The sequence below is a fragment of the Eleginops maclovinus genome, chromosome 12 (genome assembly GCF_036324505.1).
Source record: "Eleginops maclovinus isolate JMC-PN-2008 ecotype Puerto Natales chromosome 12, JC_Emac_rtc_rv5, whole genome shotgun sequence".
NCBI classification, from domain to species: domain Eukaryota; kingdom Metazoa; phylum Chordata; class Actinopteri; order Perciformes; family Eleginopidae; genus Eleginops; species Eleginops maclovinus.
In genome coordinates, this window is record NC_086360.1 from 10,853,053 (window position 1) to 10,874,292 (window position 21,240).

The following is a 21,240-nucleotide window of genomic DNA, read 5'->3' on the forward strand; positions in this document are numbered from 1 at the left end:
TATCATTGTTATTTTTTCACATTTTTGGAGTGCTGAAAAAAAATGTAAAGCACATTTTATGATATGATTTAATATGTTTCTCGCAGCTTTTTGTTCGGCTTTATTGTCGTTTGAAGTTAGTTTGTCTTTCCCTTTCCTTCATTTTGTTTCTCTTAGTATTTTTAAGCTGTGTGAGTGTGTGTGTGTGTGTGTGTGTGTGTGTGTGTGTGTGTGTGTGTGTGTGTGTGTGTGTGTGTGTCTATATGGCACGGAGCTGTAGAGCAAAATGCCAAACTAGACTCACTGAGCTGCCAGAGACATGATGTGGAGATGGCGACACACACACACACACACACACACACACACACACACACACACACACACACACACACACACACACACACACACACACACACACACACACACACACACACACACACACACACACACACACACACACACACACACACACACACACACACACACACACACACACAGCTGGGACCAGGAGTGCCATAGGAGAGGAGATGATGGGAAATGAGCGAGCTTGTTAAATGAGGCTGTCCGTTATTTTTAGTAACTAGTTTTTCTGATTGTTTATGAACAAAACTAGATTTACATTTTTTTTTAAATGATTAAAGGAATAGTTTGACATTGTGTTGAAAACACTTGTTTTATTTTATTTCAGAGACTTCCCTATTTTAGATAAGAAAACCATCATCACTTTAATCTCTAAATAACAATCTAGACTCATCTGACTATTCGTTGGCTTAGCATAGAGACTGGAAACAGCGGGAACAGTTAGCCTGGGTCATTCAACCTACTGACAGCTATAAAGCTTACAAATGAACATGTTGGGTAATGCATATATTGGCCCTAATTACAAGAAGGTGATATTCATGTAACTCTCAAGAAAGGTAACAAGCATTTTTTCCCGAAATGTCAAAATATTACTGTAAAGCAATTTCGATGTCACTTTGGTCAAACATGTGTAACAATTCTGTCACTTCATGACACCACAACTTCACAGCTCCAATTCTTTATGCACTCTGGATGTGCTGAAATCTAGTAAACATAAATTTGAACTGACTTTTTGAACCTTGACCTTATTCTGGATTGGGTAATGTATTATTGAAATGTTGTGTTATATTTGAGGAAATACTCTTTACATCCTGCCAGCAATCAAAATCAAATGCTTTGACACAAAAAATGTATGGAAATGGCAGGATTGAGATTTGTTATTTTGATTAAATGTTATGATCGTAATAGTTTTAGGGGAAATTGCCTTTGTGAAGGAGGCCTGGATAAATGGGATATCAGTGTTGCAGACTTGGTGAATTTGAACTAAATAATGACATTTCTGACATAGTGCTGCTCGCTACTCTTATTAGAGTTGTCGTCATTGTGCTAGTTTTTTTCCCCACCCGAGCTTTAAGTGGCCTTCTTGTTGACTTCTGTATGATGTTTTGCTGCGTGTGACGTCTATTTTATTGTTTGTTCATGTACACGGTTCAGTCTAGGACTGTGAACAGTTCAAAATAGAATTTGATATTGGCCTCATTTTGGAACATAATGATAACAGCCAAACACAAATGATGTGTCAGTGCAATACATTCAGATTGAGCACTTGGCTTGCAGTATGAATATATCCTCAGATAATTCTTTAATGACTGCAAAAGAAAAACAGAGTAGAATAACATAGAGACTTTAGACATTATGTTGTCCCTATGGAGTCTGAAACATGAGAGACCAGTCAAACTCAGTTTGCAAAGAGTCATACACAAAAGTTTAAGAAAGATTTATATAACTGCGATGAAAACAGGCCTCATGAATACTGTATTCTAAAAATAATAAACATGTAGTAAGCCTTAACATTTCAAAATCTGAAAAGTTCCATGCATAATAAAGAAGGAAAAGAAACTAGGTAGAACTAAAGTTGGTTTTTACTTCAAGGGAAAGTGCAGTAATTGCTATATTTATAATAATTGTAAAAACAGTACAAATATATACAAAATTTGTCAGTTTTGGATTGCCCCTATCAGACATGCACAGAAAGACACGGAAGCACACACACAGATGCAAACCAGACACAAACACACACACAAAACAAGTGTATTGGTGTATTGCAAGTAAACAGCTGAGTTGGAGGTTTGAGGACACTGAAGAATGGATTTAATCTCTCTGTTTCTGAGAAAGACGGAGCGAGAGAGAGAGTACGACAAACAAGAAGGAAAGCAAAGTAAGAAACAATTGAAGGGAGAGGTAAAATAAGAGCAAAGGAAGGAACAGCAGTGAGGAAAAAGTAGCAAGGGGAAAGGAAAAGTGTGGACCTCAGCAGTTAGGACTTGTTTAAAACACAGAAGCCAGAAAAAACTGTCTTCACCTTCAACATCTACCGCAAACACCACAACAAGTGTACAAACCTCCAAAGAACAACTGCTGAAAACTTTCTTAACTCCTCAGCAGCAATTTGAGCAAAAAAGCGTGGCTGTTTAAAGTGCTTCTAGATAACGAGAGGCAGAAACCTATTCGCTTTATAGGAATTTAAATGGGAAGATGGACACGCACAGTCACACACACACACACACACACACACACACACACACACACACACACACACACACACACACACACACACACACACACACACACACACACACACACACACACACACACACACACACACACACACACACACACACACCGTCTACAGTTTAAATGGGAGATTATGCATGCAGGGACCTCTGATGCACACACTTTCTCCTGTTTCAGAGGAAACATCATCTTTCAGTCTTGGCTTTTGTTTCGAGGTTAATTGATGGCGATGTTTCCAAATGCTCTGGGTGAACATGCAGGGGTTGTAACAATCCTGCTTCTAACTGTGCGCTTGTCAAACCACCCACCGCTGTTTTGGAGCTATCCCACTAAAGAAACCTCGGCCTGTTCTTTGAATGTCAGACTTTAAAAGCAACAGTCCTGGGTGTTAAGTGTCACCTGTGGCTAGTGTTACATTATACTAATTTGTTTCTCCCAGTATTTCCACTGGGCATTTGTCAACACAGGCTATTTCAGACCCCTCTGGTGCTCATTTTTGGACTGTGGGGAATGGGCTGATTCTCTAGCAGTTTAAGCACACTTTTCCAAAGAGGTCTGACGATAGCAATACCTTCCATTCTTTTGCCAAGAGTCTGTTATTCTAGATATTGCATACACAGTGAAAACTAATGTAGAGGGTCCTATAGTGAGTGTTGAGTTTCTTGTTCTGGCCTTGTTCTGCTTTATATGTATTGGACTTCTGACTTCAAACACTACCACAGTTTCCACCTCAGCTACTGAACTTTGCTTTGACTGCATCTTTATTGGGAAGACGTCTGCCTATGTAGAGTATACTGTTGGTTTCCTCTACATTGTGCTGCTCTGTGCCTGTTGTTTTCGTATGTGCAGTTTTTAGACATGGGAAATGAACCAGAAGTTGGGTAAGCACTCCTGTGTCTTCATTAGGCTCCAGCATGGTGCCCCATTGCCATACCTTCATCAAAACTTGAACACCCCCTCCAGGCACATTTAAAAGTATGTTAAGTGAAAAATGTGTTTATGTTGCTTGTTAGCTTGTAAAGGCAGTGGCTGACACAGCGTCAGTGGTTGTAAAACATACAATCATATCTAGTGGGATTTTTTTTGGTGGATATGAAAGGGGCTCCAGGGTCCAGTTTATGCCCAAACCTGCACACTCTACCATGTTCCCTGTCAACACTTTCACTTTGCTAATGCTAACACTCATTCTTTGTACTGTCAAGTCTGCTCTAGAGGTCTCCGGTTTATGTCTATGTCCATATAATGGTATATGGTGTTGTTTTGTAGACGGTTTCCCTGTCTAAATGTGTTGGCATTTGCGTATTAGACTGTGAATAGCAATAAGGGAGTGCACAGACATCTCCCTCTTTAGCAGAGGAATGTGAAAACACCTCTCTAGAGACACACTTTGCACAGATACAAGTCAGCATAGTCAAGGTCGGACATCATAGGTGATATAAACAAAAGAAAAACACATTATTGAGAACAAAGGATGTTTAAAAGAATAAATGTGTACTCCATACCTAATTAGTTTTTTGATAGTATTGAGCTTTTCCACAATGTCAACCCTGCTCGGTGAATGCAAAATCATTGTGGATTGTGGTGTCGCATTAAGTAATATTCAGACTATGCAAAGAGCTTTTACTGTAGCTCTCTTCCACGAGACTCCTTTTCTCTTCCTCAAAAACCTACTCAGGAGTCCCTAAAGTCAACCACCCACTCACCCCCACTTACCGGTGATCTCCCCAAGCAGAGTCATTTATTTAAATCCATATTCATCTCCCTTCAAGCTAAGTGATTTGTCTGAATTTACAGTTATTTCTCTCTCTGTCTTCTGTCTATCTCTTTCAGTCCCAGTTTTTTCCCTCTCAAATGTATAGTTCTCCCTGCAATGGAATCCATCCATCTCTCTCACTCTCAGATTTCATCTTGCAATCTTCTTCTCAGTGTGTTTCACACTCTCCTTGCTTCCTCTGCGCCCATTTCACTTGTTCTCTGCCTCAGGCTATCCAATCCATCTGACTTTAAGAATCATATCATCCAATCAGGGCCCACTTGGTAGACAGGGGCGGGCCCTGAGGGACACACTAATCAACTCTGTGATGGGATTAGACCTCCCACCTGTCCGTCATTTAAGAAAAGCCACACTAGGCTAATCGCTTCGGCACATAGTTGTATATGGCTGCCATTTAGGGGCAAGGTTTTGTTTTTTTGCCACAAGCGCGCATGCGCGCGCACACACACGCACGCACGCACGCACACACACACACACACACACACACTACAGCATATCACAGGGCCTGTCATTTTGAATTGGGAAAAGGGGAGAGTAAATGTTCTCTAATGGCCATTTGCACTCTGCTTTTCTCCACAACAGAACTGTCTAATCAAGAGACAGATGGAGAGAGAGGAAGAGAGGGGGATACAAAAAGAGATATTAAATAAGAAGAAATAAATAAAGTATAAAGTATGAAGAATGGGAAGAGTTATGAAAAGTTAACCAAAGGAAGGTGTCATGGTAAAAACATATAAGATACAGAGACAGAGAGAAGAAAGTATGAAAGAGAATAAAACTGAAGTAAGATTAATGTTGGCTTTTATGATTGTTTTTTTCCCCCGATTATTCCAGAACAAAAACTGAAACACAATTTGTGTATCCTTGTGACGATTTGGATTTGCAACAAATTGAATGGGCTCTTTCTTGGCTCATGCAAAATCATTCGACCAAGTTTAATCTTAATTTGGAAGGTTGTTTTTTCTGTAATCCACCTGACAAGCAAACAAACGAAACAAGAAAAGATAACATTCCTTATAAAAATGTCCATGTGTATTCATGAAAAACGTATTACTAAGTATAACTTTTTATTTTTCCTTAACAGGACAGGGTCATAATAGCATAAGGCTGCTATGAATGGCACAACAAAGGTTTATTTTTTCACTGCAGTGTTTAGAATTGACTTAGGCCATCATAACGTGTCCATCAATCATTACTTGTTAGCTCTTGGAAAGGTTGTTGTGGCTCCCATGGAGCCAATCATGGCTGTTTTGGTACTTTGTAGTAATTGTTTAGCATATTTATTTTATCATTAAATGAGACTAGAACCCATGGCTTGCCTGTTATCTAATCATTATATACCATAAAAGCATTACACAGCAGCACATTTAACAGGCATTTAAAAAGTATGTCTTTAATTCTTTGGACTATTGTATGAAAACAATCCAACACAGATGAGAGAAACAGAGAGATAGCAAACATAGTGGTAACTAGTTTAAAAAAGAATTGCACTTGTAGTTAAGGCACTATAGATAACCATAACATATCATCTCATGTGTTTTTCTATTATAACAATGATATAAAAATATATACTTTATCCTGTTTTTCCTGCAGCCAGATCTGAAAACATAATCTCTCCCCCTGATGGTATTCTGCTGGTGCTGTGCTTTGCTGGCATTTCGGGAATATCAATTCAACATCCTTGTAACTATATCTGCCAGTCAATAGCAACATTACACAACAGCAATATGCAGACATGTGTCAGTGCCATTTTTTGTGCAAGTTTAGTACAATTAATATTAATACAGTAATTGGCAGCCTCTGCCATATCAGATGATGCACATTCATCACATTCCTGTCCTACCTGCCCTTATTCTTCACTACAGTAAACTCTCTTCAGTCTCTCTCTCTCCAGTAAGACAATTTAAATATTCATTTATATATATATATATATATATATATATATATATATATGTACATTTTTCGCTCTCTTGGACTCTCCTGTCTTTGTCGCAGAGGTCTACAGGGCTTTTGGGAAAGGCAGGAAGGTTTTCTCGGTGTGGGGTTGTATCTGTGTGTGTTGGAGGGTGATGCAAAATATAATGCTCATTAGCATAGGGATATAAGTCCACACTGGCCCCAATATGTCTGTTTGTATAGCCCTATTGTGGCCTAGGTGTGCAAAAGTGTGTATTTGTGTGTGTTATTGGGAAAGGGGTTCTTTCCTGAGCGTCCTTATTTGCTGTAAGAGTTTGTCTTTCTTTGATTTTTCTGACAGGCTATTAAAACCATATTAAAATGAAACATCATTCTTTAATCTTCTATCGTGCATTAGTGCATACTTATCCTCTATCTTCAAAATGTAATCTCCATGTATTTTTCAATGTCTGATAAAACACATTATTTTACTAATGATGGTGATAAAACTGTTGGAAGAAAAAAACACATTTAGCCCTGGTTATACTTTTCACATAACAAGTAGCCAGGTCATTCCCTCTTCTTTTGTTCAGTTTGTAATTTTTACGGCTTGAATTAATTAGCCATACAATACAAAAGTTTGTATTGAATCTGACACCTGTCTTGTTGCTGGTTGCGGTGGCTCCAGTTTAGAGGAAAACACACTGTGACATACAGTGTAAATGATAACTGAATGAAACAGCTGCAGAGGAAATGTTAAATGAAATTGCGAGTTGTTGGCCAAAAACAGCCTCTTATGCAAATATTAAAACCTGCCTTGAATCACTCCACTATCCCTTACTTAAAAAACAATGTCTATTAAAAAAACATGAATGCACAGTTGATTAAAATGCAACCTGATTATGTTGTGCGCGCAGTGCTGCAGGCATTTAGGTCATCCAGGACAAACCTAGTGGACTGAGTCTTTCAGCTTGTTATGGCGCTATTCATATCGGTGATTACCTGCTTGTACGGCACCCTCTTTTTTGCTGTTTGTTTCATCACCTTTATTGAGCAATTCTTGAGTGGATGTAAACATTAGCGGTGTAATGCTAGATAGGCCAGACCTCTCGACCTCTGTAACCGCGGCATAACAGCCTTTCTAATGTAAATACCCCTGCAGTAGAGGACGATAGCTGGCTGCTGAGAGAACAGTGCAGTGGGAAATGCAGCACACTGCAGCTGATTAAGACACTCTCTTTCCCTCTCTTGCTCCTTGTGTTTCTTTCCTCTTCTGTTCTTTCACTTCTTAACTTAAATAGGCTGAGTGTGAAAGGAGACGTGGTAAACATGACAAAGAAGGGCAGATAAATTCAGAAGGAGGTAAATTAAGAACTACAACCAGCATCAGACTGTTCAGGCATCTGATCAGGATGCCTCGGGGAAGTCATGGAGCTTTTTCTAGGCATATCCGACTGGGAGGAGACCCCTGGGGCAGACCCAAAACACACTGGAGAGATTATACATCTCAAACAGCAACAGCAGGCCTCAGGATCCCCCAGGAGGAGTTGGAGGACATGGCTGAGGAAAAAGGACATCTGCACTGCTTTTTCTGTAACTGCAGCCTGAACTGGATAAGAGCACAAGCCCTCGTCTTTCCAGGAATCAAATAGGTTGATGTTTTATTGATGAACGCGCAACACGTAGCATTTTGAAATAAATATCAGATTTGTGTTCCATGATGTGTGGCCTCGTGTGTCATTTCATATAAACAATCTATCTTTTTTCTCTCCCTTTCTCTAGCTTTCTTTCAGAAAGCCACATTATGTTTTGATCTTTCACTGTTTTTCATCATCTCTCTCTCTCTTTTTTCGCATCTGTCGGGTTGACGTTGTAAATTTCCTTTGTTGTGTGTTGTGCGCAAAAAAATGCAACGTTCATGTCGGCCAGTGGGAGAAAGGTGCAGGTGTTACATTTAGTAGGCACACACACACACACAGACACACAGACACACAGACACAGACACACAGACACACAGACACACACACACACACACACACACACACACACACACACACACACACACACACACACACACACACACACACACACACAGGTATTTGTGAATGTGAATACATCTGTAAAAACAAAAATAAACTGGGATAATTAGATCACAGGCTTTGAACTGTACTACTTCTAAATGGATTCAAAGTACAATTTTTTTGCAGTTTTATTTATTCAGTTGATGCTCTAGGAAATGGGAAGTGTCACACTCGCTTCACATAGCTCTAAAAGCAGCTAAACCCTTGGGCTTTTACCCAGTTTTACCTGAAGTGTTTTGATATATCATTACACGTGGGACTGTATAATATATATATTTCAGATTTTGAGAAAGGCATGGTGTTCCTCTGCACTGTATGGCTCGGACACCAATTTGTACATAACATGGTTACCTTTGTGGTCAGCAACCTTACAAGTAACAACATGTGACAGGACCTGACAGACCTGATAGACACTGGTAGTGGTTGAGTTTAGTGGCTTTGGGCTTCGGGCCAGATCTTGGCTTAAACAACTTTCTACTGGAGTTCACCTACAGTACTGTGACTTCAGCTAGGTCAAGTGAGGTCAACATTTAAGGACCAAAAATGACTTTATTTCACAAGTAATGTTTAATCAAATCATAATCCTTGAACACAATTGAGGCATTTTCTTAAACATGTTATTTAAAAACATTTTAAACAAAATGTGTTAAAAGTAATGCTACTACTTAAGCTATTCTGAACAAAACCCTGACATTGTAAATTGCTAAATTAGAAAAGTGACTCAATTTGAGTGTGTGAATGTAAAACAGACACAAATTCAAAAAAGTATTCATTCACTGAAAGACCTCGGAGAGATTACTTCTTTTACTAATAACACTGAATCATTACAAAGACAGGTTAAGCAGAGGGCAGGACACACACACACACACACACACACGAAGGACAGCTAGCAGTCCTGTCCGTGGTGTCTGAACTGTCCACGGTGCCAGTGATGGGGCGCTAATGCACTGCCAGGAAGCAACATGGCTCCCTGAGGGAATGCAAAATGGAGGCATGGTAACAGCTGCCAAAATGTCAGGGTGAGGGTGAGAAGAAAGAGAGATAGATGGAGGCCAGTGGGGAACACGAGCACCCCTGCTGGCCAGAGAGAAACACAGCGGTGCAGATCATTTTTGACAGATATTTATTTTTAAGGCCTTTTGGATGAACCATTTGTAGTAGGTCAAGTCTGAAAAATATGGTCAATCTGAAAGTATCCTCAGTATCCTGATTCTGAGTGCCTTCACCTCAGGAATAGGAGAAGAACATAGGATATTTCTTCCCTTTAAATAATCTAAAACCAACTAGAAGTAGACTATGGAAAAAAGGGACCCAGTGTCCCTTAGAGTGTGCATGTCATCTGTACATCCCCAAGTGTATATGTGCAGAGTTAACACTGGCTTTTATGCTGCCTGGCAGCTTTTATCCAGTAAATTCAGTGTTTTCTTCTTTTGTTGAAATGCAATGTTTGTGTTCTCTTGTGCACACAGAGCAGCCTCTAACGCATTATTTACCTGAGGAGACAAAAGGGTACAAAACAAACGCTCTGCGCAGCGAAAGTACTGAAAGCTGCTGATACTGAACAGTTTTGCCGTTTAGACCAAATCAGCAGCACCCTCTTTGAAAATCGCTTGTGGTGGATAGGGAGGAAGACAGCCTCTCTGTCTCCCTCCCTATCCACCATAAGACTTCAGATGAGAGAAGGGAGAGAGGGTTGGGTGATAAGAGCTTAACATTGGGTATAGTTGAAGATTAAAAACAGGGTTTCAGTTCAGACGTCTTTTATGCGCGCACACTGAATGACAACTTTTCTTCCTGACCTTTTGACCCACATCAGGTGATAGCCCTAAATTGTGTGTGTCTGTTTTGACAAACAGCATAAGGAGGTGTAACACATGGCACAACCTGACTTAAGTTATCAATACGTGGATGTTTGTGTATTTATGTGACTGCTGCTGTGTATTTTAGCATGATAATTAGCAGCTAATTAGTTATTGATTGAGGCCAGTATATTTTATGGAGGTGAGAGGGCGAGTGTGACACGGGGCACAGCATGACACCTCAGCTATAATTCACCCTCTGCTGCACACACACACACACACACACACACACACACACACACACACACACACACACACACACACACACACACACACACACACACACACACACACACACACACACACACACACACACACACACACACACACACACACACACACACACACACACTCTTGCGGCAGGTAAAGCCAATAGGCAGAACATTTTCTCAAAATGTAATTAAAAGCATCTTTGGATATACTGGATATACTGAATTCTAAATAATTTGGTACAATTATAATATGAAATCAGTTCTGATGATGGATGGATGAAAGCAGTTCATGCTCTTTTGGAGTGATGCATTTTCTTTTTTTTATAAAGCCTAGAGTGAAGCATTTTTAAAATTTTACTTCCTGGAAGTCGCTTTTGTCACAAAGCAATTTGTGGAAAAATTTATTGGGATGCACTGGGGAGCATTTAGAGCTTTGTGCTGATTCAACAACAAAATATGTGTCTGCAGCGTAAAAAACTAGATGACTGGAGCTCTAAAAAATAGTTTTGGACGTCCTCAAGGTTGAAGCTATCCTAGATATATGTCTTTGGGTGTTGCTAATGGTCGGGTTTGATGCTGTGCACTTTAAATCGCTTGCTATTTCCTAAGCCTGTTACTCCTAAATGGAAAATGTGTGAGTTTGGAGGTGTGTGTGTGTGTGTGTGTGTGTGTGTGTGTGTGTGTGTGTGTGTGTGTGTGTGTGTGTGAGACCTCTGCCTTTAATCCACTTTACCTTTCATTTATTTTGTAGGCTCAAAAATGACCCAAAGGCACCTGGACAGAATCCTCTCCCAGTTTCTGTCCTCTATTACCGTGCCTTCTTTTTGTCACTTCCTGTCCATCAATCCATTCCTTAAAATGTTTGTGATTCTGTGTTTTGTTCGAGACCCATATCTTTTAGCGCTTGACTGAAAATGTTGTTTTTTTGTTCAGTACAACCCCCCTCTTAAGAGTTGTTATCATTTATATTGTATTGTTTAAATGACACAATAGCAATCAGTGTTTGTCTGGTTTGACTGCAGAGAGGTTAATTAATAAAGACAATCTTAATTCACAAACTTGATTCACTTGATTAGTTGATTTTTAACAAGCAACTAAATGCACAACTTAGTTGCCCTTTTATCCAAATTAACTCACAATGCTTTGATTACATATTAAAATAATTAACTCAAGGTGACTGTAATTATCCTTTATTCATATCTAATAAGAAGATTAAAGGCTGCTGAAGAGATGGACTTCTTAAAAAAAGAAACACTTTGACCTCAGAAGAGAATGCTTATTTGATGAGTTTGTATTTCCAAACCAAATGCAAATACTCAAGAAATTGTTATTTTTATAAGCACAGCTAAAAACCTTTACTGCACCAATAACTTATTTGATTGCCAGTAGTCATACATTTACAGGAAATTGTCATTGAGATATGATCATGTAATCCTAGGTTATGCTATAGAATGGGATGGAGAACCGTTTGCTTTGTAATACAGCTACGTGCAAAGATGAACATTCTCTTTCTCTTCAATTAATTTTGAACCGTTGCATTTACTCCTGAAACAGTTCTTGACGTTTTTGAGATTGCGTAATAGCACAACCAGCGCAGTAACATGATATAAACAGAAAATAATTTGCAGTAGCAGGACTGTTAAACCCAGAGGGTGGAGACGGATTTGGTGTCACAAAAACCTGCTTATCATTTTTTTTTTAAATCTCAAACAAAACTTGATATTTTTACACTTTTTATTGCTTTGAAAGCATGTAGTTCAAAGCAGCCAGCAAAAAAAGGAAATCAGAGAATTGGCAGAAGTAATGATAATCTGATATGCTTTCTTAAATATTTTACTCTTCCTTTATTTATAACAACAATAACTTCAGATCTCAGCTTGCATAAGTCACTGTTCTCCCCTTATCAACCTTTTTACTGCACACTCACACAAGCACAAAAAACACACATTCTGGTCACTTTTGAGGACGTTCTATCGACTCACATGAATTACAATGAGGCTTACTCTAGCCTTCCTCCTAATTGCTTCACACCTAACCTCAACTTCTAACCTGGCCTCAACATAAGCATGATACTAACCTTAATCCTTTAAAAAAAAAAAGCTTTAAATAAATGTCTAACCTTGTGGAGACTTTCTGTCCCCACGTGCGGTACAGAAACCATACCAGGCTGGATAAATAGGGTTTAATTCATTCATTTAAGACACGATTCACAGCTTTGAGGGGCTGAATTATCCCTCCCTCTCTCTTGTTTGTGTATTTTGAGGAATACTGAGTTTATTATTTTTTATTCTGATTAAAAAAAACATTTACATTTGAATTTAAAGTTGGGTAAATACCACTCCCACTTGCCAACTCCATCAATTATTTGATGTGTTGTCAATTAACCTTTACTGTTGTGATATACAATATGCAATTCTATATTATATACTCAGTGTTGTTGTTTAATGGGTGTCATTTTCCTGGCTTGAGAAAGTAAGTCTTTACTCATGTAAGTCCAGTTTCCCTATTTATGTCCTAACATTTCTATAACAACAGTCTTTATTTGTAATTTGTGCTTTTTTCACAGTTACTTCCTCCCATTTAAGTTTAAGGCCACCTCCAGTCATAGACATCTATTTAAAATGTATCCAGCTTACTGTACAGACATTGTAAAGGGCAGAATATTAGCACAAACACAAACGAAAAAGAGCTTCAGAAAACGTTAGGTCACAAACACATTGATTAATTGACTGTTTTGGCCTCTCTGTCTCCTTGTGATCATCAGGATTAGGGCTTTTCTCTCTCCTCTCACCTCCTCCACACCTTATGTCTTCCCCTCTTTTATAATCAAATGCAGTGACAGCATGTAAGCTCTCCTTCAAAAAGTTGTCCTTCTTCGTCTTTTAAATGTGTTGCTTGAACACCTCCATAGACGAGAATAGCTTAATGACCTTCAGAAACCTGCATCCAAATAATTGACGTCTGCTTACCTCAAACTATGATGAAGCACTACTATAATACTCTCTTCATTCATTTAACCAAACAAAAGCTGCAAAATAACCCTAACCTACACGGCTAGAGGAAATAGTTGCAGGTAAGTGGTTAAAAGATTGAGGACTGCAATAGCGGTTAGCGTGTGTTCTTTAATTGCTGATATAAGCAGCGAAACACTTTAAGCTACTGAGAACAAGTTGCTAATTTAGCTGTAATTAGGTAGTACAGGGTACACTGTAAATGTGAAAGTAAAATGCTCATCACATCACTTTTAAATGTGAAGGATACGTCTTTGAGTTTCTCATTATATATCCTCTGACCTCCTGACAAAGATATACTCTAAATACAAACACATAGTGCGTTTTCAAGGACAGAGAGATGCAAGTGTGTGTGTGTGTGTGTGTGTGTGTGTGTGTGTGTGTGTGTGTGTGTGTGTGTGTGTGTGTGTGTGTGTGTGTGTGTGTGCATGCATGTATGTTGGGTCACGTAGGCGCGTGTCAAACTCTGTGACTGGTTCATTAAATGCCACACAGATCAATTGTTAATCTGCTTTGTATCTGTCCTAACACATTCAGAAACACACACCCAGAATCGTCCTTAAACATGCAATAACACACACACACACACACACACACACACACACACACACACACACACACACACACACACACACACACACACACACACACACACACACACACACACACACACACACACACACACACACACACACCATTGCTTCAGAGCGTTTACTTCCTCTTTGTCAAATTCAATTACTGACGACATCACTAAAGGAATCTCTGCAGTGACCAATTACCGCTGAAATCTACTGAGTGTGTGTGTGTGTGTTTCTGTATGTGAACAATATTATAAAAGTATAATGGGAAGTGTTTGCATGTTCAGCGTAGGAGAAGATCAGAACAAAGACATGCATTGTTTTGGGGGTTTCCCTTGTGTGTTTAACGTGGTGTTATTCGAACAGCTGTAAAGTTTTGCAGAACCATTTTTAGCTAATGTTGCTTGGCCGGTCTTCTCATTTCTGGTCGGCTGAAATGACAACTGTCGATTACATGTATACGATCTGTACCTAGCTAGCTATTTAAGTGACCATAAGCTACATGAATTGGTTGTTTTAATGTGTGGAGCTCACCCCAACAGCCCGAAAAATGGGCCTCTGGTTCAATGGGAGACAATGAAGCTGCATTTTACAGGAACACAGCCATCATCCTCACCAGCTGATGATCAAGTCAGGGAAATACATTTAGAAATGTACTGCAGAGAAAGGTACAGTAAATAGGATTTGCAAATTTAAGATCAAATGCTTTTCAGTTATTTCAATTCAAAAAAGTTTTCAATGATTAACATGTCTTGTAAAACATTGGCGTTGGTTTTTGGAGTGTAAACTTCAGTCTCTAATGTTAGTTTTAACTGGTTTAGCTAACAGGAAAATATTTCATTATATATATATTTTTTGGATTTGTTCATTTGCTATTTTTGTTAATAAGAAACCCTCTGAAAATCTCTTTTCATTTATCTCATTCCCTTTCTTTTCTTCTCATCTCCACCTGACATCAACATTATGTTTCTCCTCTCTTATCCTTGCCTTTGCAACCATTCATCTTCAGTCTTGTATCTTTTTGAAATTCCATACATCCTTGTTGTCTCATTTCATCTCCTCTCCTCTTGTCATCGATCCGTTTGTCATCTTCTCAAAACTCCTCATCCCATCCCTCTCCCAATCACCTCCTTGCTTTGTCAGAGAAAGGCTTGCGTGAGGTCAGGATAATGCTACTAATTTGTGTGTATGTGTGTGCTTGTCCCCTATATGTCCCCTACTAAATTTGACACTCCCGACCTACACATACTGCTGTGTCAACATTAGCAGCACATACACGCATCACAAATGACAGCATCTCGGAGGACCTTAACAAGATAGTCTACACTGACAGAGAATAAGAGAAGAGGGGGAGGGCTAAAGAAGGGGGGGGGAGTTATTATCTATGTAGTACATCACTGCTGCTTATGTTGTTGTCAGGGATAAATGGGCTCAACCGAACAACATGAGCTGCATCAATGAAATCTACAGCACTAAACTACAGCCCGTGAAAGGCTTAGCCAGTCAAATTTGTCTATACGTTCATTAGCAGGGCAGGGGAAAGCACTGTGCAATTCCCCCTACAAACATTTATCCACCATGAGTAATTAAACAAAAGGATGGTTAATGGAATGTGATGTGAAACCAAATGAGAAGTCTAATCTTCCTCAGACTATTGCTCCTAGCCTTCAACAGCAGCAAAACATTTTCTCCCTCAGGACTTTATTCTTCATTCCTGCAAGTTAAAGGATGATGCCAAAGCAGAGCAGTTGCTCAACTAACTTGAAATAAAAAAGTGACAGTTAAAACACATCAGAGTGAAATTGAAGTTATTTATTGATTCATCCATTCTTCTTCTCTACTGACTTAATGCTTTTTATTATTTGAGAGGCCTAGAACCAATATAATAATTGTGAAAGCAAAATAGCAACATTTTAAAAGCAATTTCAATGGCTGCTGTTCAAGATGAAATGCCTCATTGCTTTAATTTAAGTTGGAAGACGTGGTGGTCTGTTTTGTTTTATGTGGATTGTGTTGTCTTTGAACATTTGTAACGTTTTTTGTTTTACTTTTCTTGTTATTCTGTTATTTTATCATCTTTTTCTCTCTGTGCTTTTTTTGACCAAGTATATAAAGCGTGTTATAAATGATAAATAACAATAATTGAGTCTGACCATAAGGGCATCTTGTCAAAAAAACAGAGCAGTGTTGGTAACACTGGGATACTACTGAACTAGTGTTCCTTTAATACAAAAAAAGTTTCATGTAAAGGATATAATTATATTATAATACCTTTATAAAGACATTTAAAGGCAAGTTTAATAAACCCCATTTTCTATTTAATATTCTTAATTAACTTCCTTAAATCCAATTCCCACAACAAGCACTTCATGTTCACAATTAGATTTCTCTTTAATTTGTAAATGCAACTAATTAAAAAGGCGCAGTTTAATGCAACTAAAGCAATGTCTCAAAAAAAATGCTGTTCCAGGAAGTTAGTGAACATTTTCATTTAAATCTTTTTTAATACTAAGCAGTCATACACTGTCAGGAGGGTACTTGGCAAAAAAAAAGAAAATAGTATTTAAAGGGTGTTGTAACTTGATTGATTTAAAGCAGTTAAATCATTTGTTTATTTGCTTACTGACATAAGTTACAGGGGAAATGTTGAAGCATATTATTACATGATTTACCTCTAAATATAAGGGTAATAATTCAGTTTTACTTTGAAATGTTGACAGGAAATTAATTTATTATGAACTGCAAGGAAGTATCCTGCTCTGTTTTCCGGTTATCAGATTAATGGAATGAATATGAGCTGTAGAGTACATGTTTCCCTGTCTATTACTGTTCTTGTTTTAAGTTGCTGTAATAATATACAATAACATGTTCAGTTTAACTTCCACTAAACAACAAAGGGGGATATCATTAATCTTTTTCTTTCAGAAAGGCAAGGACAACCAAAATATTGTGCCCTACAATTTGGAGGTCTCGTGGTTAAAGTCACTGCACATGAACAATCTTACCAGAGTATTGTCAGAAAGTGAACAAAGTTGCATAAAGTACAGTATGAACTGGACCAATGAAAAAGCCCCTGTGTGATGTGAATACTAGTCGCCAGGCATTAAATAATGTCTGTACTTAAAGATAGATAGAAAGATAGCTAGCATTTGGTCATACCATAAGTCAGAGAGATGTAGCAGAACGGTCTGCCAATCATGACAAAAGAGGCACGGTGGTATGGTGCCTGTGAGAAAGTGCTGCCTCAGAGGCTGATCTCGGGCGCGAAAGTCCTCTGCATTCGCTACGTAGGTTCCCTGTATTGCACTTTACAGCTTTCATAGTGACTCACTGACAGCTGCAGCTACCTGGAGCGGTACCCCATGGGTGCCATTGTCAAACAGCTGTCTGTGTTAAAGCTTTCCCTGAATATGTGTGTGTGGTTGTGTAAGTAAAATACAAGAGAGGGAATATCTGTCAGATCAGATGTCAACAAACAACAACAGTTTTATAACAGTCAATCATCACGTAGAAGCTCTCCTTTCCCCACAAACAGAGTGAGCAAAAAGAAGGGCTTATGGTTACTAGAGAGTTTGTACTAGCTCCCCGGTGCTGTAATAAAGCAACGCGTAGTATCAGAGTGCTAGCATAAACTGGATCTAAATTGTTTGAATTTTCTTTCCCCATATTATGCCTTTGGGTTAGGGTTAGTTTTAAACATCAGAAGCAGAGATTTGGAAACATATCTTTTAGAGATGATTTCTGTTATTGATTTGCTCAACCCAAAATGTTTAGTACTGTATACAGTATATGTATAAGCTGTGAATGCCAAAAAAGCGGATTGAAAGGCAAGCGGTTGGTCAAGGTACTGAGATATAAGGCCAAGACGGATGAGTCGAACATATACTATGAATGAAATGAAGCCCTTATTCCAAAGATAAATGGCTTCACTTTGTAAATTGTACATGGAGAGAATCTGAAATTAAGTAATCTCTGAATGCAGTTATAGGCCCGGTGTGTTTTAGCAGCCTTGGGAACTTTTTATAATTGTTGTCAAGCAGTGTGAAGTGTTCAACATGCTTTAAATGCATTGCTAAATATCTTGCATGTTTCTGCTCTGTGCAAATCCATTTTTGCAGGAGCAGACTGAATGCCTTGAGTAGAATTATTGTTTTGGTTTTTCCCTTTTATCCAATCAGATGACTGGAGAAGAGGCTTTTCTGTAGGAAATGTTCCTTAAGAATAGGAGCTCATATGACTTTACCCGTCATAGCTTCCATGAAGTGAACAGAACGCAGTCTCGAGTGACAATGGTGCAATTCTTGACATTTTGTATACCCTTTTTTTCATTCATTAAAACTGTACTATTGACTTTTAGGTCTCAATTCACACTTTGTTTCAAGCTAAGGTTAGCACTAATTCAGTGGTTGCTTAGAAAGAGTAATGAAAGCCTCAGCAAAATCTTCAACACAGTGCGCAGTGTAAACCCACGAAAGGGTAGTTACTGGGACCTTGGAACCCACCCTACCACCACACAAACAAACAAAAGCAAAACAAACAAACAAACAAATAACATGGCAGAGTCAAGCAAGGAACCCTTTCCTACATCACACACAAGCACTAGCATTACATCTATCTGAATGAGTTCCTTCCATTTTCACTGTGTTGTTATTGATCGTACTTAAACAGCCCCACTCCTGTTGACTTGTACCAGGAAATTGGCTTCATATTGAAACTGTCACAGCGAGGGTGCATTTCACTTTGGGCCCTGAGGGCGCAGGGGAGACGTTACACAAGAGGAATCAATCTTCAGTGCCTGACATTGGCTTGTTTCTGTTAAGGTTTTCTTGTTGTTGGTATTTCTGTTTTTTAAATTAGTACAGTAGTTCTGTTAGTTGTGGTGGCACAGTGGCTAAGCACTTGAAATTGTCCCTCCACCAGGTTCAAAATCCATCCTGCCCATGCATCCTTTAGGAGTGATCCATGGCAGTTTCATGGTGTCTCCTCTAGCTGACCATCACCTCTGACCTCTTTGTGAAAGGGATTAAGCCAGGGGTGTCCAAACCTTTTTCAACGAGGGCCACATACAGAGAAATATACGGAGAGCTGGGCCACTTATAGAGGTGGATATCGCCTCAAAAGTTAAGTTAGGATAATCAAATGTAGGCGAATAATGCGCAATACTTGAAAATGCTTTAAGAAAAAAACTGCCTACATCCCGTCTGTCTTTAGGGTTTCATTTATTTTGTTGGCAGCTCATTCCTTAAAACAGAAGCCTCAGATTGCTGATAATAAGTGTAAATATGAAGGTTCAATTTCAAGCTGGTTATAAAAATAAGTTACTGTTTTTTTATCAACTAAGATTTGTTATAAACTGTTTTACATTTTAAATGACTACATTTATTTGGAAATTGGGCTCATTAACATATATATTTGATAAGTAAAATATAAGACAGGCGAAAGTCAAAATCCCCATGTTCCATTATACTTTAGAATTTGCATGAAATGGCATGCGGGCCGCATTTGGCCCCCGGGCCGTAGTTTGGACACCCCTGGATTAAGCGAACACAAGATTAAAAGTGATGAAATGCATCGAAGTTTAGAAACGGTGGTTTCCTGCAGCTCTTTCAAACTTTGTTTCATTTGATAAAACCAGATCAAATTGTGGTAGGGAAAAGCGTTATTTTTCTCCTGACTTAAAGAGGAACTGAATGAACTACATCCTGTGTTCCAACAGAGAGTATAGATTTTTTCCACATCCTTAAAGCATCTCATAAGTTTATATGGTTATTTTGCATCAGCCTGTTCACACAGTGACTATGCCTGCTACTTAAATCAAGGAGGGAACAAATACTCCCATTCAGAAAGTCGTAGTCAGAGTACGGTAACCTAGAGAGTTTTTGTCTTCTTTGGAGGTACAGACATGAGTATAATGCATAAGTGTGTATCCATTTTGCTGAGGAATAAGGATGTGCATGCATAACGAATAGGGTAGCTTGCCATGAAGGACAGGTAGAAGAATACTGCTAGCAGGTAAAACAGAATATATTTTTCAAAGAACAGAAGGAACTGCATTCAGGATATTTGTTAGGATAGAACAATCTGTTTCGATGAGAACTCTACAGGGCACTTTTTATATACTCTGAACGTCAAGGCCTTCATACAAATATTTAATGCAATCTGTGAACCGACCCTATTCCATATTGCATTGAAACTGGAAAAAATATTAACATTTTCACAACCATTTTATTCACGTAAGGATGGGACTTGTATTAAAGATTCTCATGTTATTATACTAATCCCGCTTTACTTTACCGAAACCTTTGTTTCCCCTCTATCGGGAATACAATGAAAACAAATATGTTGCTTTTTGTGGCCAAAGATTTGCTAGGTTCCCAACATATCATACAACATTCAGTAAACAGAAAGTGGTATTTTAAAAAGCCGTCACTCTGTGATAAGTGTCTCATTATGCTCTGTTGCAACACAAATCCTCCCAGATTTCAGATTATAATGGTGATTCAAGATGGATCCCTTGCTGTGAAAAATACCTCTACCTCTAATACCTCCAAACATAATTATAACTTCCTGCCTGCTTTTTTAGATGTTCATATTTTCAACACTCTTGAGAAATGATGTCTTAATTCATGTTTGGACTCGCTTATGTTCAATCACAAAGAAAAAATATCAACTGGTTTACTTTAATGTCTTTCACTTAAATTCACTGCGGGCAGCAATGTAGACCAATATGAATCATTTCAAATTGTGCTGTGTTATTTACAAACACCTGCAAAATGTTTAATTACGTGTCTTTAGATAAGATTGCTAACTCGTTGTGTGTCTGAATATGCAAGTGTGATAATTTGCATATGTTTTTGTGATGAAATGCATACATGAATAGTTCCCATGTACTTGTTCTCTCTGTGTGGACTCTGAACACGTACCTTGAGAACGTCCACGTCTGTCGAGCTGCAGGTGACCGAGTCGTCCACCTCCCTCACCTGCCCGTCGGTTTCTACGGTAACCAGTTTGATGGGCATTGCGACGCGCCGACCTGTGAGAATGGCTGTGTTCACCAACTCTGTGTCCTACAGAGAGAAAGAGAAATACAATGTTACTGTAGAAACATAAGTAGGAAAGGAAACTTCTTGATCTTTCTTCCTGTTTGTACTGATCAACCAAGAATTATGTTATTGTATTCTTTGTTTACCACAGCCCTGAAATGAACTTCTTTTTAAAGCAGCTGGTGGTCTCTAAATAACAAAGCAAAAACTAA

The 21,240-nt window shown here is 38.6% G+C and overlaps 1 protein-coding gene across 1 annotated transcript in view; it reads right to left on the bottom strand.

Moving 5' to 3' along the window:
• si:dkey-215k6.1 (transmembrane protein 132C) overlaps positions 1–21,240 on the bottom strand; it is a 158,113-nt gene that overhangs the window by 19,178 nt on the left and 117,695 nt on the right. The window contains exon 5 of the mRNA XM_063898374.1: positions 20,909–21,052. Coding sequence (XP_063754444.1) covers positions 20,909–21,052 — 144 coding nt within the window. The remainder of the gene's footprint in view (positions 1–20,908; positions 21,053–21,240) is intronic.